The sequence below is a fragment of the Meles meles genome, chromosome 1 (assembly GCF_922984935.1).
Source record: "Meles meles chromosome 1, mMelMel3.1 paternal haplotype, whole genome shotgun sequence".
Lineage (NCBI taxonomy): Eukaryota > Metazoa > Chordata > Mammalia > Carnivora > Mustelidae > Meles > Meles meles.
This window is the reverse complement of record NC_060066.1, coordinates 161492283-161505893: the sequence shown is the minus strand read 5'-3', so window position 1 is coordinate 161505893 and position 13611 is coordinate 161492283. Positions and strand designations below refer to the sequence as shown.

At 39.5% G+C, this 13611-nt stretch overlaps 1 protein-coding gene across 1 annotated transcript in view; it reads right to left on the bottom strand.

Moving 5' to 3' along the window:
* SLC35D1 (solute carrier family 35 member D1) overlaps positions 1 to 11522 on the bottom strand; it is a 48715-nt gene extending 37193 nt beyond the window's left edge. Inside the window, exons 1-8 of the mRNA XM_046011027.1 lie at positions 10947 to 11522; positions 10063 to 10096; positions 9879 to 9965; positions 9115 to 9182; positions 7415 to 7486; positions 6728 to 6796; positions 4537 to 4639; positions 618 to 710 (exon numbers count right to left, since the gene is read on the bottom strand). Coding sequence (XP_045866983.1) covers positions 618 to 710; positions 4537 to 4639; positions 6728 to 6796; positions 7415 to 7486; positions 9115 to 9182; positions 9879 to 9965; positions 10063 to 10096; positions 10947 to 11149 — 729 coding nt within the window. The 5' untranslated portion in view covers positions 11150 to 11522. The remainder of the gene's footprint in view (positions 1 to 617; positions 711 to 4536; positions 4640 to 6727; positions 6797 to 7414; positions 7487 to 9114; positions 9183 to 9878; positions 9966 to 10062; positions 10097 to 10946) is intronic.
* Positions 11523 to 13611: the final 2089 nt, after the last annotated feature.

The window sequence follows — 13611 nt, the reverse complement described above, 5'->3', positions numbered from 1 at the left end:
CCTATGAATATGGGTTTCCTTTAAAGAAAAAATGTTGTATTGATTTATTTGCTACTCTATTCTGGGTTTATTTAGCTAATCATTTCAGAAAATGAGTAAACTATTATATTAGTTGCTATTTACACAGTTAAGTTACCACATGATGCTAAATATCTCCTGAGGAAAAAACCCAGCTTGGGATTTAAGCCAGCATAACAACTGTATGATAAAACAGAACTTCTAGAAAGCCAAGCATTTTGTTTAGGTTAGAAGAAACCTTACTAATTCAGGATCTTTTGTTTCTTGAGGATAGCCTGCCACTATTCTTATTTTGCAGTTCAGTAGAAATGTAAAAATTTCCTTCCTCTAGCTTTCTGACACATAAGAGAAGGACACTAGTTGGCACGCACTATTTTTACGGTAAGAGCCAAAGTTATTTTGAGCCATTTTAGTACTATCCAATACTTACGCCAAGAAAAAAAGGTTAGCATGACATTAACAAGCTAAAAAAATAAGCTCTCAGTTTCTGGTCACTCAGTGAGCACATTACTTTTTACCAACCCCACAGTCTATCTGTGGACACAAGCAATAATACAGCTCAAAAAATAAGCCATTAAATCATAATTAGGAAGTCTTACCTTTTGTGCATCTCCTGTAAAATATGCAATGGCCAAGGTGGGCAGAATCATGAACAGTGCATTGTAATAGAGCAGGCCATATTTCCCCAGCTCCTAGAATAGTAAATAATTAGGTGTTTCATTTGGTTCTAGCAGACAGACATACACAACTCTATACAGGATACACACACACACAACTCCCCAACCATACAGACAGCAAATCAGCCGTTTTGCAAACATTAAGAAATAATGTAAGCTTTCAAAAGGGGAAAAAAAAAAAAAAAAGCAAACATACAAGATTTTAAATTTGTCCGAGTCACTGAGTGCTAAAAATCAGAGAAATAAAAATAGTATCAACTGGCTACCTCCAAGCAGCAAACAGGGAAGCCGTTACTTTGAATATACACACACCCTTCTATACAAACACTGCCCTGAGGCCTTGAACTTTTCAGAACCACAACGAAGTGCCATTTGAGAGACAGAGATGGATAGATACCAACACACACGCTCCTACCTAGACCAACACAGACAGATGTAACTTGCCAGTGAAGTATTTCTGAAAATGTATAGGTGAGGTTCAATGAAGATTATCTACAGTTCCCAAAAGTGTGATTCGTTGTGCCCTCAGCTACTGGGGAACAACAAAAGAACCACATACATCTTCAAACACAGGGAGCGTTGAGAAATCTGGGTTCACTTTTGATTTGCACACTTCTAAAACATTCAGCCAGAAGCAGTCGCCTGAAAAAGTAGGCTAGAGTTTGACTGGGGCAGGGTGGGGACGAAGGGGTAGTGAGGATGGGGCATTATATCTGCCTAACTTCTCTGATGTAAGGTGACTGAACAATGTGAGAAGTCCATCTACCTTCTCAAAAGCAGCTTTGAAAAACTGGGAACAAATACTCAACAACAGAAAACTAGGTGGTTAGATGAGGAAACAATCATAGAAAGAAATATTATGCAACAACCAAAAAAGGTTAAATAATACTGACTGACAAGGAAAGAGGCTCATGAAACTGCACTACATGAAAAATATAGGTTAGAAAACATTATATGTTGCTTTTTCATTTAAAATTGTATACAGTTAAGTGTGCACACACAAATGCGAGTGCACACACTTACCCTCCAAAACTGTGCTGCTCACTTGATGGTAGAATTGAGGGAGATTTAGATTTTCTTCTTCTTGCTTGTCTACATCTTCTACTACTTCCATCATAAATATGTATTATCTGTATGATTTTTTTTAAGTTAAAAATGTTTTAAACTCAATAGCTGCATTCAGGTCAGAAATGCAGCACAAAGTCTTTATACCACGTGACTTAAGCTCAAAGGACCAGGATTTTAGCAGTCCTGAAACGATTGGTGATACTAAAACTTCTGACTTATTAACAGCATCTAAGAGTGGCCATACTGCCTCTCAGATAAACCAGATAACTGACTGCTCATGGCGGCCTTGGCATCAATGAAAAGATGTGCCTCATTTCTAAAGCAGCAAGGAAAAGGCCATAGAAGAAGAAAACAACCTTTAACAACAGATACTCTGTCAGCCAGAGATATGAGTGTGATCTAGGAAGTAGAGGATGCCTACACACAGACACACACCATCCAGACAACTGACAACTACCAAAAACTTAAATGTCAAACTGTTCTTATTTTCTCATCTTAACTATTTTGAAATCTTTCCCCCTGCCTCTTAAACAGAGTAGTACATCAACTAAAACTGAATTTAAGGTATCATCATAAATACGCATTATTGTATTGTGTTCTTATAGGATATCACCCTTAATGTCATTTAATTGCCCCATTTTTTAGTATTTCCATCTTACTTTTATAGTTTTCCTGTTTGTATCTTCTGTTGTTAGCTGACCTTTTATACCACTTCTCTGCCTCTAAATAGAATTCCATCTCCTAGTATGTTGCTCCTAATCCATGAAGTATGAAAAGCAGATCAATATGATTAAAAGTTCTAATGCAAGTGAGTCATAAGTCATTTTTAAGTGAGGAACTGAAGGACTCTCCTGGGAATAAAATACTCAGAAGCACGCATTCCTTTTTGTAGGTTCTGGGATGTATTCTAGACTGCGCTGTCCTATACAGTAGCCACTAGCCATGTGCAGTTATTTCAATCTAATTATGATTAAACTACTAATTCAGTTCCTCGGTTGTGCCAGTCACTTATCGAGTGCTCAACAGTAGCCACATGTGACTAGTGGCTCCCGTTAATGGACAGTAGAAATATATAAGACTTCTATCAACACAGAAAATTCTATTGGATGGTACTGTTTCAGACAGTGGAGGCTGCTGGACAAATGGAATGTTATCACTGGTACTTATTTTCCAAAGCAGCAAATGGGCTGAGGGAAAAAAAAAAAAAATACCTATTAAAGCTAAAACTCTAACTGCTCCCTTTTCTCGAGCTACTTCAAAAAGATAAGAATTTTTAACAGTAGTAGCTTCCATTAAAATACAATCATACAGTCACCACAGCAAATAAATGGAGAAGACATAAAAGTATATTTAAGGAAAATTAGTTGGAAACAATCTACACTGATCCTATTCCCATTTCTTCAAAAATCTTCAAAATAAACCTCTGAAAATAATGAAAGCTACTGGGTTGGCCACTCGTTCTATGTGGAGAAGGCAAAGGCCCCTACCTAGACAATACAAACTTGACACTAATACTACCACTGAGTAGTTGGGCATTTGTATTTCTGATCTCAACTCAAAAAAATGATCTGAAGTAGTTTCAGAAATATTTTACATATGATAGAGCAGACTAAAAACTCACTCGATAAGGTCATATGGTTTAGAAAACATGGGTAGGGAAATAAGAAAAAGTCATGGTCAGTTAATAAGATTTAATTATGAAATAAAAAATATACCACTGTTCAGAAAAAACTACAGTGGCATCTGTGAAATCTCATGTGGGTCCTTACACAGGACACACGATAGAAAGGACAGCTCCTTCAATAACAACCCTGTGATATATACAGCTGAGTCCTACACAGCTGCTTATTTTTTTTAAGATTTATTTATTCAAGAGAGATCGAATTTCTCCATCTGTGATGGGGGAGGGGGAGAGGGAGAGAACACCAAACAGATTCTCTAGTGAGTATGGAGCCTACGTGGGGCTCAATCTGATGACCCCAAGATCACGACCCAAACTGAAACCAAGAGTCAGATCTCAACTGACTGAGCCACCCAGGTACCCCTACACAGCTGCTTACAATAATGTGAACTTATGCCATAATGCAGTGAAAGAAATGTGGCTCAAATACTCCGCTTTTGGATGGTCTGGCTTGATCTAAAAATAAAACTTAGTGGGTATATATTTAAAGTATATAGTAGACCGACAAACAAAAAATACCTGTAAAGATTTTGTATGCATGCTGCAAGCTAAGAGAAAAAGGGTAAGTATGGCTAGTTCGTGTGTATGAGATCTAGGCCAAGGAACTCAGTGTTGCTACTAAGAGTGAGAGCAATTCTAATGCTCCATAAAGTTTCCCATTATTTGGTGGGACAAATATACAAAATCCATTCTTGATCTGCAGCCCCTTTCAACCCTCACTTCTCAAATCTGCTCAAGGGCTTCTAGATATTTCTTTCTTGCCCAGGTCCCTCATCAATCCTTCTAGAACATGGCCATGAACATTTATGACACTTTCCTGTAATGAACAACCCTAATTACATCCCTCTCCCAAAGTCAATAATCACCCAATCCCTTCCGGAAAAGCTAACTATAAAATCTAATTGCTTATTAATAACTGAAAGAATTTCTTATGTGAGTAGCAAAGCATGGGCATTTTACCCTCAGAGATGCCTAGGTCTTTCCCAGCTCTCCTAAGTAGTTTTCTTTATTCCCTGCCTTTTCTCCTGACAAATAAACATTACCACTCCCAAAACCAATAAACATCTCTTAAAGATTTAGATTGCTACCTACTTTTGAATCTAATTTCTGTTTTACATATGCGCCATTTGCTGCTGTCAGGACATCATTTATCAGAATGAAAACATATCCTTCCAGATCAAATGCCAAGTCAGAGCTGTAAAACACAAGCAACACTTTAATAACTTAAAGAACATGCATGTAATTTTAAAAAGATCTAATGTACAATAAATGGAAGAACATATTCTAATCTAGCTAAGTGAACATTAGGCATTTTATCAGTGATTAGTATTTCTTGATTCCTGGTTATAATGTGCAATTTCATACTCAATAGGGAAGTCTTCAGAAATGAGAAGTACTAACACTTAAACACAATCATTAGCAATAATTAGTCGTGTCAGTTAATAGCACACCGCTCTGAATTCAAAGTCAGACAACAAGAACAAGTAACCAAATTTGCCATTATAATACATCTGAAGCAGGAAGAAGGCATCAGAGCTCAATTTCCAAGAGAAGGAAACCAAAAAATGAAGTTGTTAACATGTCATTTTCCAAGGACTCATTCACACAAAACGCAGGTTGTACAGGTGGTCGGTTCAGTCACTGGGTGGAATTTCTGAAGTATAGATTACAGTTAGTTCTGAGATCAAGCTACAGCAGTATTTAAGTACACACTAGGAACTCAAATACTTAAACGATTACTTAAAAAGCCTATAACTAGCAGGATTAGGGAAACTGGTATTTTCTAGTATTTAGCTGAGCACCAGGCACAAGAACAGAACTTAGTAAACTGAACAGAATAACAAAAAAAACCTAAGAAAAGTATGCCTTCAGTGTATTTCAGCACTCTGGCTAAAATAGTGGCCCAACATCCTGTGATTGTGCAAAGATACTATGTATTCATAGTAAACCAGTGCATGGAATGGGACTTCTGAGGAACACCATGCCCCTGCAATTCTAGGCAGAACTAGCCTAATGTATAACCCCCTCTTCCAAGCAGCCTGACAACCTTCTAACTTCAGACGCCCTTCCTCCCAATCTTTTTCCCTAGTGAAGCGTTCTGATTAGATTAAGTCTCAACCAGAGAAAATCCTCCTTAGAAACTTTTTGTAGGTCAGGGTTGGTTGACCCTGAGCACTCCTGTTTGGTTCAGTTCTGAATCCCACCAGCTTTACAGAACTGCTTCAAAAAGGTCAGAGGCTCACATAGAATTTTTCTTCAAGAAGGCTATATTACCTAAAGGAAAAAACAGTCAGCCATATAATCGAATTCTAGTAACCAAGAGTAACTTGTGTAAAATTCCAAACATATTGTGTTGCATATAGAATGTGCTCAATAAGCAGAACCAAAAAACCAACTTTTTTGTCTTTTTTTTTTTTTTTTTTAAAGAATGCAATTTCACTTGGGAGATATGGGGTGGAATGTGACTTACAGTATTTCCCCCTGCCTATACTACGGAATGATGAAGGTAAATGAGCCAATGCAAGAAGCACACTGAACCCCAGACAGAAAATAAAAGTCAGGCAAAATTTGTGCCATTAGCAAATCCATACATCCATGCCCTGGTCAAAGTTTCTACCCATCACTTTAATTTTCTCAATCTTTGGGCATATATTTTCTAACTGCATTTTAAAACTAAAACTTAAGAACAATGGGGAAAGCTTCAATAATTTAATAGAATATGTAAGTCATGGTACTTGTGCTATATCTTAAGTGAGGCCAAATAAAGATATTCTATTATTTATTATTCCACCACAAGGAAAGAATTCATTATCATTTGCCTTTTCTGAGCACTATTTTCTTTAGCACTATGTAAATAAAGTAAAAGAATACCACATGAATTATAGAAGCACACAGGCTCTGGAGTCAGGCACAAATTCAAATTCCAGTGCTGCCATCTACTAGCTGTGTAACGTCGACCAAGTGTCTGAACTTAGGTTTCCGTTTCCTCAACTGAAAATAGGAAAATTATACCCACATCTTTCAGAGGTGTTGTAAAGAATGCATAAATATGTGTAAAATTCCAAACATATTGTGTTGCATAGAGAATGTGCTCAATAAGTAGAAGAATCAGATTTTGCCAGCCTTGACCTTAATATGGCCAGAAAGATTGAACTTCCCAAAGAGTCTTTTGGATGCCTCCCAAAGACAGATTCTTACTCAGCCTATAAAAAATTCTTTTTATTAGTAATTGATTATCAATAACTATTGATAATTTCCTAATGTGGTCTTAATACATTCTTACCTGGCAGCTACAAAGGCTCCAATAATCATTGCAAATACAGTCATCTTAATACCCCAGGAAAAAGTCTTCCTACAAAATAAAATAATTTAAAAGTGCATACATGTACCTGTAGTTATTCACAAAGATTCATTCTGCAATATAGACCAAAAAAAAAAAGTTTTCCTTAAAAAAGCTATAAGCAATTTTAATTTTAAATGTTTCCAAGGAATTGGATATTTCAAAGAATCCTTTTGAGAAAGCAAAAACTTATACAAAAAAAGTATATTCATTGTTTTCTTATTCTTGTATTTGCTATTATTATTGAGTTTGAATTTTTGCAAATCAGAATTTCTTTCAGTAGAAAAAGGTCACACGCATTTGTAGTAAAGTAGCCAAGACAGGAACATTATGTAAAACCTATACTGGTGTTTCAGACCCAGCATCACTTGTGGCAACAGTAGGTACAGGAATTCTGGAAAGTGTATCTCATGTTCAGACAGATTCCAATTCCAATTCATAATCTTCCCAACTACTGATCCCATAAACTATCAACTACTACGGAAAGGAAGAAAGTCCTTAAACTTCTTGAAAGATAAAGTAGAAATAAGAGAAGTAATTTTGCTACTTCACATATGCTGGTCCCTTTTCAAGATGACTAAAGTCTGTTAAAGACTAGATATATACATATATATTAGAAATTTAGCTCACTTGAGTAAAACTCCTTCAGCAAACATTGTAAACAGGATGGAGAACCTTCTCAGAACTGTAAACATTGGCAAGCTGCAGAAAATTTTAAAAAGAGAAAAAATATAATTAGGTAAAATAAAGTTTAGCGATTGACTTTTTGAACTAAGATTCTCCAAATAAGTACCTTAGAATAATGCTAGTCTCTTCCTTCCATTATGCTGATTAATTTCACTCCATGTTGGTTAATCTGTGATTAAATTAAACCTTCATTCCTCTCTAGAAGTAATTCTTATTTGAAAGCCTGAAAGAGTTGCTTTTATAAAACTACAAGAAGTGAGAAACTTCAGGCTACCTATAAAAAATGGTAGCAATCACATATCTATTATCAAAGACTAGTAACAGCCACTTTTTAATTTTACACTACTTATTATACAAACACCCTGAACAGTAACCATGTTAGTTTTAAAAGAAAAAGACCTCTTTTTTCCTTCTTTACTAGACTGATCTAATTTCCCTCCCACCCCCCAAAAAACGACATCTCCAACCCTCCAAACAGCATCTATGATAATCTCACCCCATGAAATTCTCCTTGATTGTGGAAGTACTTTTGTCTTCCTCTAAATTATCAGAGCACTCTGCTCGCACTAGTCAAATACAGTCTCTTGCAATACAGTTATTTCTGAATATATCCCATCTCACTCCAAAGTGCCTTATACTTAGCTGGCAACCAGAGATAGGGTGCGAATGAATGGATGGATAGATGGATGACAATGGATGAAAAAGAGCAAATTCTATACAAGCAGCACTTTGCAGCAGGTCTACATTTCTTCCTGAGTGGGTAATGAGATGGAAAAGGATGCCCCACCCATGCGTGATAAATTCGACTTCCACGAACCCTGCCCCAGAGATATCGTCATAGTAACTCTGTCACATCTCTTGGGTCTGAAGAAAGAGGAAATGAAAAACGCTTTGTCTCTGATCCTCAGAGATCTCCCCATTCTGTTTTACAGTCGTCTAATATGCCGGGGGTTAGCTTAAGTGGAAGTAGTGAAACCACGGATTTCTGTTAAATGGCTTCTCCATATGTATAATTTTAATATCACATACACCTAATACATACTACACTCCTCAAGTGGAGAAGTCAAGAATTAGGAGGTTAGAGGATAATAAAACAGTATTGTCGTAGAGCAGAGAACTACTGCTTCTTTCTAAAAGTGAACATGCTGCCTCTACAGTGGTATGCTCATGGGTATAATATTAATCGTATTTGTATCAGAGTTCCATCTGATGTTAATTTAACTACCTCATGTTAAAAGAAAAATTACAAAAGTTCTCCTACCCACCCTCTGATTTTGCTTATTGAATTTGCCTAAAATACAGTATTAATAAATTGTGTTAAAGAATTGAAATCCCAGGAACCTAGCATATATTCTTCAGTACTATAGCTCTGGAAAAATAATGAAAATCTCCTATAATAGAATTTTATAACATTTTAAGACTTCTAGTATCAAAGTTGGGGGGGGACCCAAAACAAACAAAAACTCCTTGTTTTCAACTTAACGAATTTAAACTAAAACCTCTGGTGTAATCTTATTTAGTAACAAAAGCTTTCTGGTTCTTCCATTTTTTTTCCAATAACAATGTGTTAAATATTTGACATTCAAGTACAGTTTTAAGAACACATCATATTAACCTCACTAGTAAAATAAAGTTATCCATACTTCAGTTTCTTTGTGCTGAACAGTCCCGTGATTTGGTTCCCAAAATATAGTAGAGGTAGTGGAAACGTCTAGAAAATTTAAAAAGGGATAACAAAGCTCAATAATAAAGATAGCTAAAACAAGGTCCTTTCAAACAGAAACAGTTGTTTATATGATCAAATTATTTCCACTTAAAACATAAGATTAGAACTCATATACAATTTTTGGCCCCCATGAAGCACCCAAAAAAACATTATTCCTGGATAACAGCAGTGCTATGGCAAAGAGAGGGAAGAATGGAGAAGAAAAAAAGAAACAGAAATATGAGTATGATCAAACTATATAAGACAGAAACATCATTTGCTTTAAAATATGATAATGTAATAGCCCATGGCTCTAATGTCAGCAGAAAAGGGAAAGGCATTTCATCTGCACGTGGAGTCAAGCAGCAAAGGAAGAAGAAAATAAACCCAAGGAATAATGAATGTAGGATATGTCCACTAGATTAGATGGATGTAGAAAACGCAAAACAGCTGTACTCCCAACAAGTGTTCATTAATTAAAACAACACAAGATATCTGGGGGCCTTTTCCCCCTTAATTTTAAGGAGTTGGTAGGACTTTTTTAAAACATGTAATACTACATTTATTCTTTACCTTCATTATACCCATTCTGGGCGACTTCAAAACTGCAATTTTTTAAATATGCAGAGGACTGATAAAAATATAGAGCGACTTGTTTGCAGAAAATAAAGATTTTATTATTTCTATTTTATTTTATTTTACCTTTCGAGGTACATTTCTGTCAAGGTCAGGAAACTTGACTACTCTGAGTGCCTTTCCCACCCAGAGAACTGCCACTGTGGCCACCATCTGCAAACAGAGAACACAGATTCACTGTTCTACATATAAAGACACACACATAAGTTCTAACGACATAAACCACGTAATGCTGAAGATTCCAACTAACCTGGCCAAGTCCAACACATAGTGAGGAGGGAAATCTACAAAAAAGGTAAAGAGAGAGAGAGAGAAATAGACGGTCAGAAAAACTCAAAAGCAGTTCTGTGAATTCAATTTGCACATCTGCAACCTTAAATTGTATTTTGAAACAAACACCAACGTCTCCCCAAATGAAAACGTGAGGAAAAATCCCTGCTGGTTGTCAGGCAACGCCGCTGATTGCAGCTGATTTTGTAGCCTCCGGCGGCCACTTGTCTCATCTTGTCCGAGTCCACAGTTTCAGCCAGCAGCCTGCAACGGGTTTTTCAACGGATGAAGACATAGGTCTCCTCAACGGTTTCACATCTTTACAACAAACATGCTTCCGCCTCTGCCTCTGCCTCAGGGTCCCAGTGACAGCGGCAGAACGGTCTTAAATGAGCTTGGTGCGCACGTCTCCAGAGGCTGTCAGCGAACTCAGGAACCCTGCAGCCCGGGACCCCGGGCCAGGCTGCGGGGAAGGGAGGGCATCCCTCGCTCTGCTCCCAGCCTGGCATGCTCAAGAGCCAAAAGTCACGAAGCTACTCCGCTCCATCGCCCTGAAGGGCAAGGTTTCCAGAGCGCTGCTCGATGGGCGCTTTCCCACCAGGGTCGAAACGTGCACGGGGCGGTCCGGAGCTCCGCTCCCGGAGCTGAACCCGCACCCGGGTCCGCGCGCCGAGCCGACCCCGCAGCCCCGGCCGCTCATTCACTGCCCGCTCTCCCCAGCTCCCGCCCAACTTTGTTCAGCTTTAACTTTAGCGGCATAAGTCCAGGGAGCCGGCACCCTGCCGCCGCCGCTGCGCGCTCCTCCCACGGCCTCGGCCGCCGCCGCCGCCGCCGCCGCCGCCGCCGCCGCCGCCTCGGCCCTACCTGTAGTTGGTGAGCACGCTCTTGTTGACCACCACGATCAGGAAGGAGCTCACACCGTAAAAGCCGGCGGCCAGCAGCTTTAGGAACACCGTCAGCGTTTCGGCCGACGCCATCCCCAGCTCCTCCTCATGTCTGTGTGTGGAGGATTTCGCGGGGGCTTCTCCTTTAACCCGGGCATGCTGACGTCTATGAACTTCCGCCATGGCTGCGGCGGCGGCGGCCTGCGAAGGGAGCGGCGGGCGGGCCTGGCGGTGGGGCCGAGCGGCGCGGGGGGCCTACTCCTGGGGGACTCGCCGGGCCCTGGCCGGTGGACGGTGCCGGTTGCACCCTCGCCGCCTCGCCGCCTCGCCTCCCCGCACGGTCACCGCGCGTTCCCGCCCAGGGGCAGGAACGCTGGGTTCCACACCCTTGGGGACTTTGCTCGGGCATTATGGAACGCAGGGTCAGAGGGTAGGGGGGCGCGCCGGGATTGGCTTGGGTTGGAGTGGGCTTGGAGAAGGAGCAGGGGCGACTCTGAACTCGGGCGCAGAGGGAGAACAGGCCAAGGGGGGAACCACTCGGGGACACTGGGGCGCTCGGCAGCAAAGCCCACACTCTGAACGCCGCTACCGCCTCGCGCCTGCGTGCAAGTCTGCGCTGGGTCTCTCTGCGGCCGCGTAATTTAAGCCGGGGAAGCTGGCGGTTGGGGGCCCAGAAGCCGTATTCTCCAGATAACAGCCGCAGGGAAAGTACGGACCATCCTCCCCTCGGTAACAGGTGGCTAGCGAAGTAGTTCTCTGTGGTGCGAGCGTCTAGACTCACTTTGATTTTTTGGTCTCCCTTTCAGAAGGTCAAAGCCCTTCAAAACTATAATACGTGGATAAAAGGAAACACTCAACAAACATTTTATTCTGCATTGCCTTGGGCTTCTTACATTTTCTGAACCCAGAAAACAGTACTTTTTTTGCAGATCAAGGGAAAACTTGCTTAAGCAAAATGAAGGCGTATCTAAAAAAGTAGTAAGATAATCAAGCAACTTGGGGATTGGAGACAGAGCAAGGGTTTTGGAGCCGAGTTCGGATTCTAAAATTCCTAGAAATGTCCCCTCAGTAACCACGTACTCTTGGATCAATTAGTTGACCTCTCTGAGCCAGCATCTCCTTATCTCTATGGATGTAAAACTAGCGCAGAGCTAGTTTTCAGTAAGTGGCAGTCATTATTATGTAACAGAAACAAATCATCATTATCAACCTGAGCAAAGAAATGACATACCTAATTTTAATGTCAAAAAGAATTGAATTTGAATTATGTATCTATTTTGTCTATCTTTTTTATTTCTCTTATCCCATATTTTGTAATCGTGGTAAAATACACATAGAATTTACCATTTCAACCTTTTTTTATTATGGTAAAATGTGATTTGTATAACATTTATCATTTTACCACTGAGTGTACAATTCGGTGGCATTAAATACATTCACATTGTTGTGCAACTTACCACTACCCATCTCCAGAACTGTTGCATCATCGCTAACTGAAATTATTAACCACTATACAGTCATTCCCATTCCTCCTCACCCCAACATCTAGTAACCCTATTCTTTCTGTCTCAATGAATTGGACTATTCTGGGTACCTCATGTAAATGGTATATCATACGGTATTTGTCCTTCTGTGTCTGACATTTTAGAATAATGCTTTCAAGGTTCATCTGCTTTTAGGATATGTCCAGAACTTCCTTCCTTCTTACGGCTAGATAATACTCCATTCTGTGTATATCTTTTGATCCATATCCTTTGATCCATATCTTTTGAGTTTTTCCATGAACACCTTTGTTCTTTGCATATTCCTTAGGAAACACTGGTACATGGATGAAGTTCTTAACATGACCCACAAGGACTTACAGGATTTTCCTTCTGCCCGCATTTCCAGAGGCATTCCTCACATTTCCCTCCCTAGGCTGTAACCAAATTAAACTATGCCCAGTCCTGTGAAGAACAATGTGGTTTCCTGCCTTTGTGTCTTTACTCCCATTTTCCTGAAAGCAAAAGGATGCTTTTTCTCTTCCTCCTCTCCCGTTTCCTCAAGAACTCCGCTTTTCCTTTAGTATTTAGGCAAAGCCTTACCTCCTCTTTGCCTACCTTCTTTCACACTGTCCCTCCATGACCTCCACAGAATTGTTATCTCGCCTTTGTGCCCCTCCCACCCCGTCCTTGTACATCCCCATTATAAAAGCTCTGGAATTACATGTTTATATGTCAATCTGTTCCAGTAGGCAGTGAGCTCCCTAAGGACAAGGACAGGCAGGGACACCTAGCACAGTTTAAATGTTTTTGCTGAATGAATAACTTTTTAACAATGAGGAAAAATGGGCAGATGTCTTCCTTAATTGCTAGCAGCAGAAGAAAAATAACGAGGTAGTTATATTTTGGGAACCACCTATGAAAAACTTACTATAAAAATAATATCTCTCATAACAAAAGCAAACAAGCAAAATAAACTTGTATCACATAAAAACTATCTTCCCCTCTTCCTCTTCTACAAACTCTTTAAAGAAAGCAACTGTTAACAGTTCAGAAATTGTATTTAGTGCCATGTTCCATGCAGATATGAATACATACATGCATACATAGGTATGTATCCATATACATATATGTGTATATTTACACATATAGATTTTTTTAAAA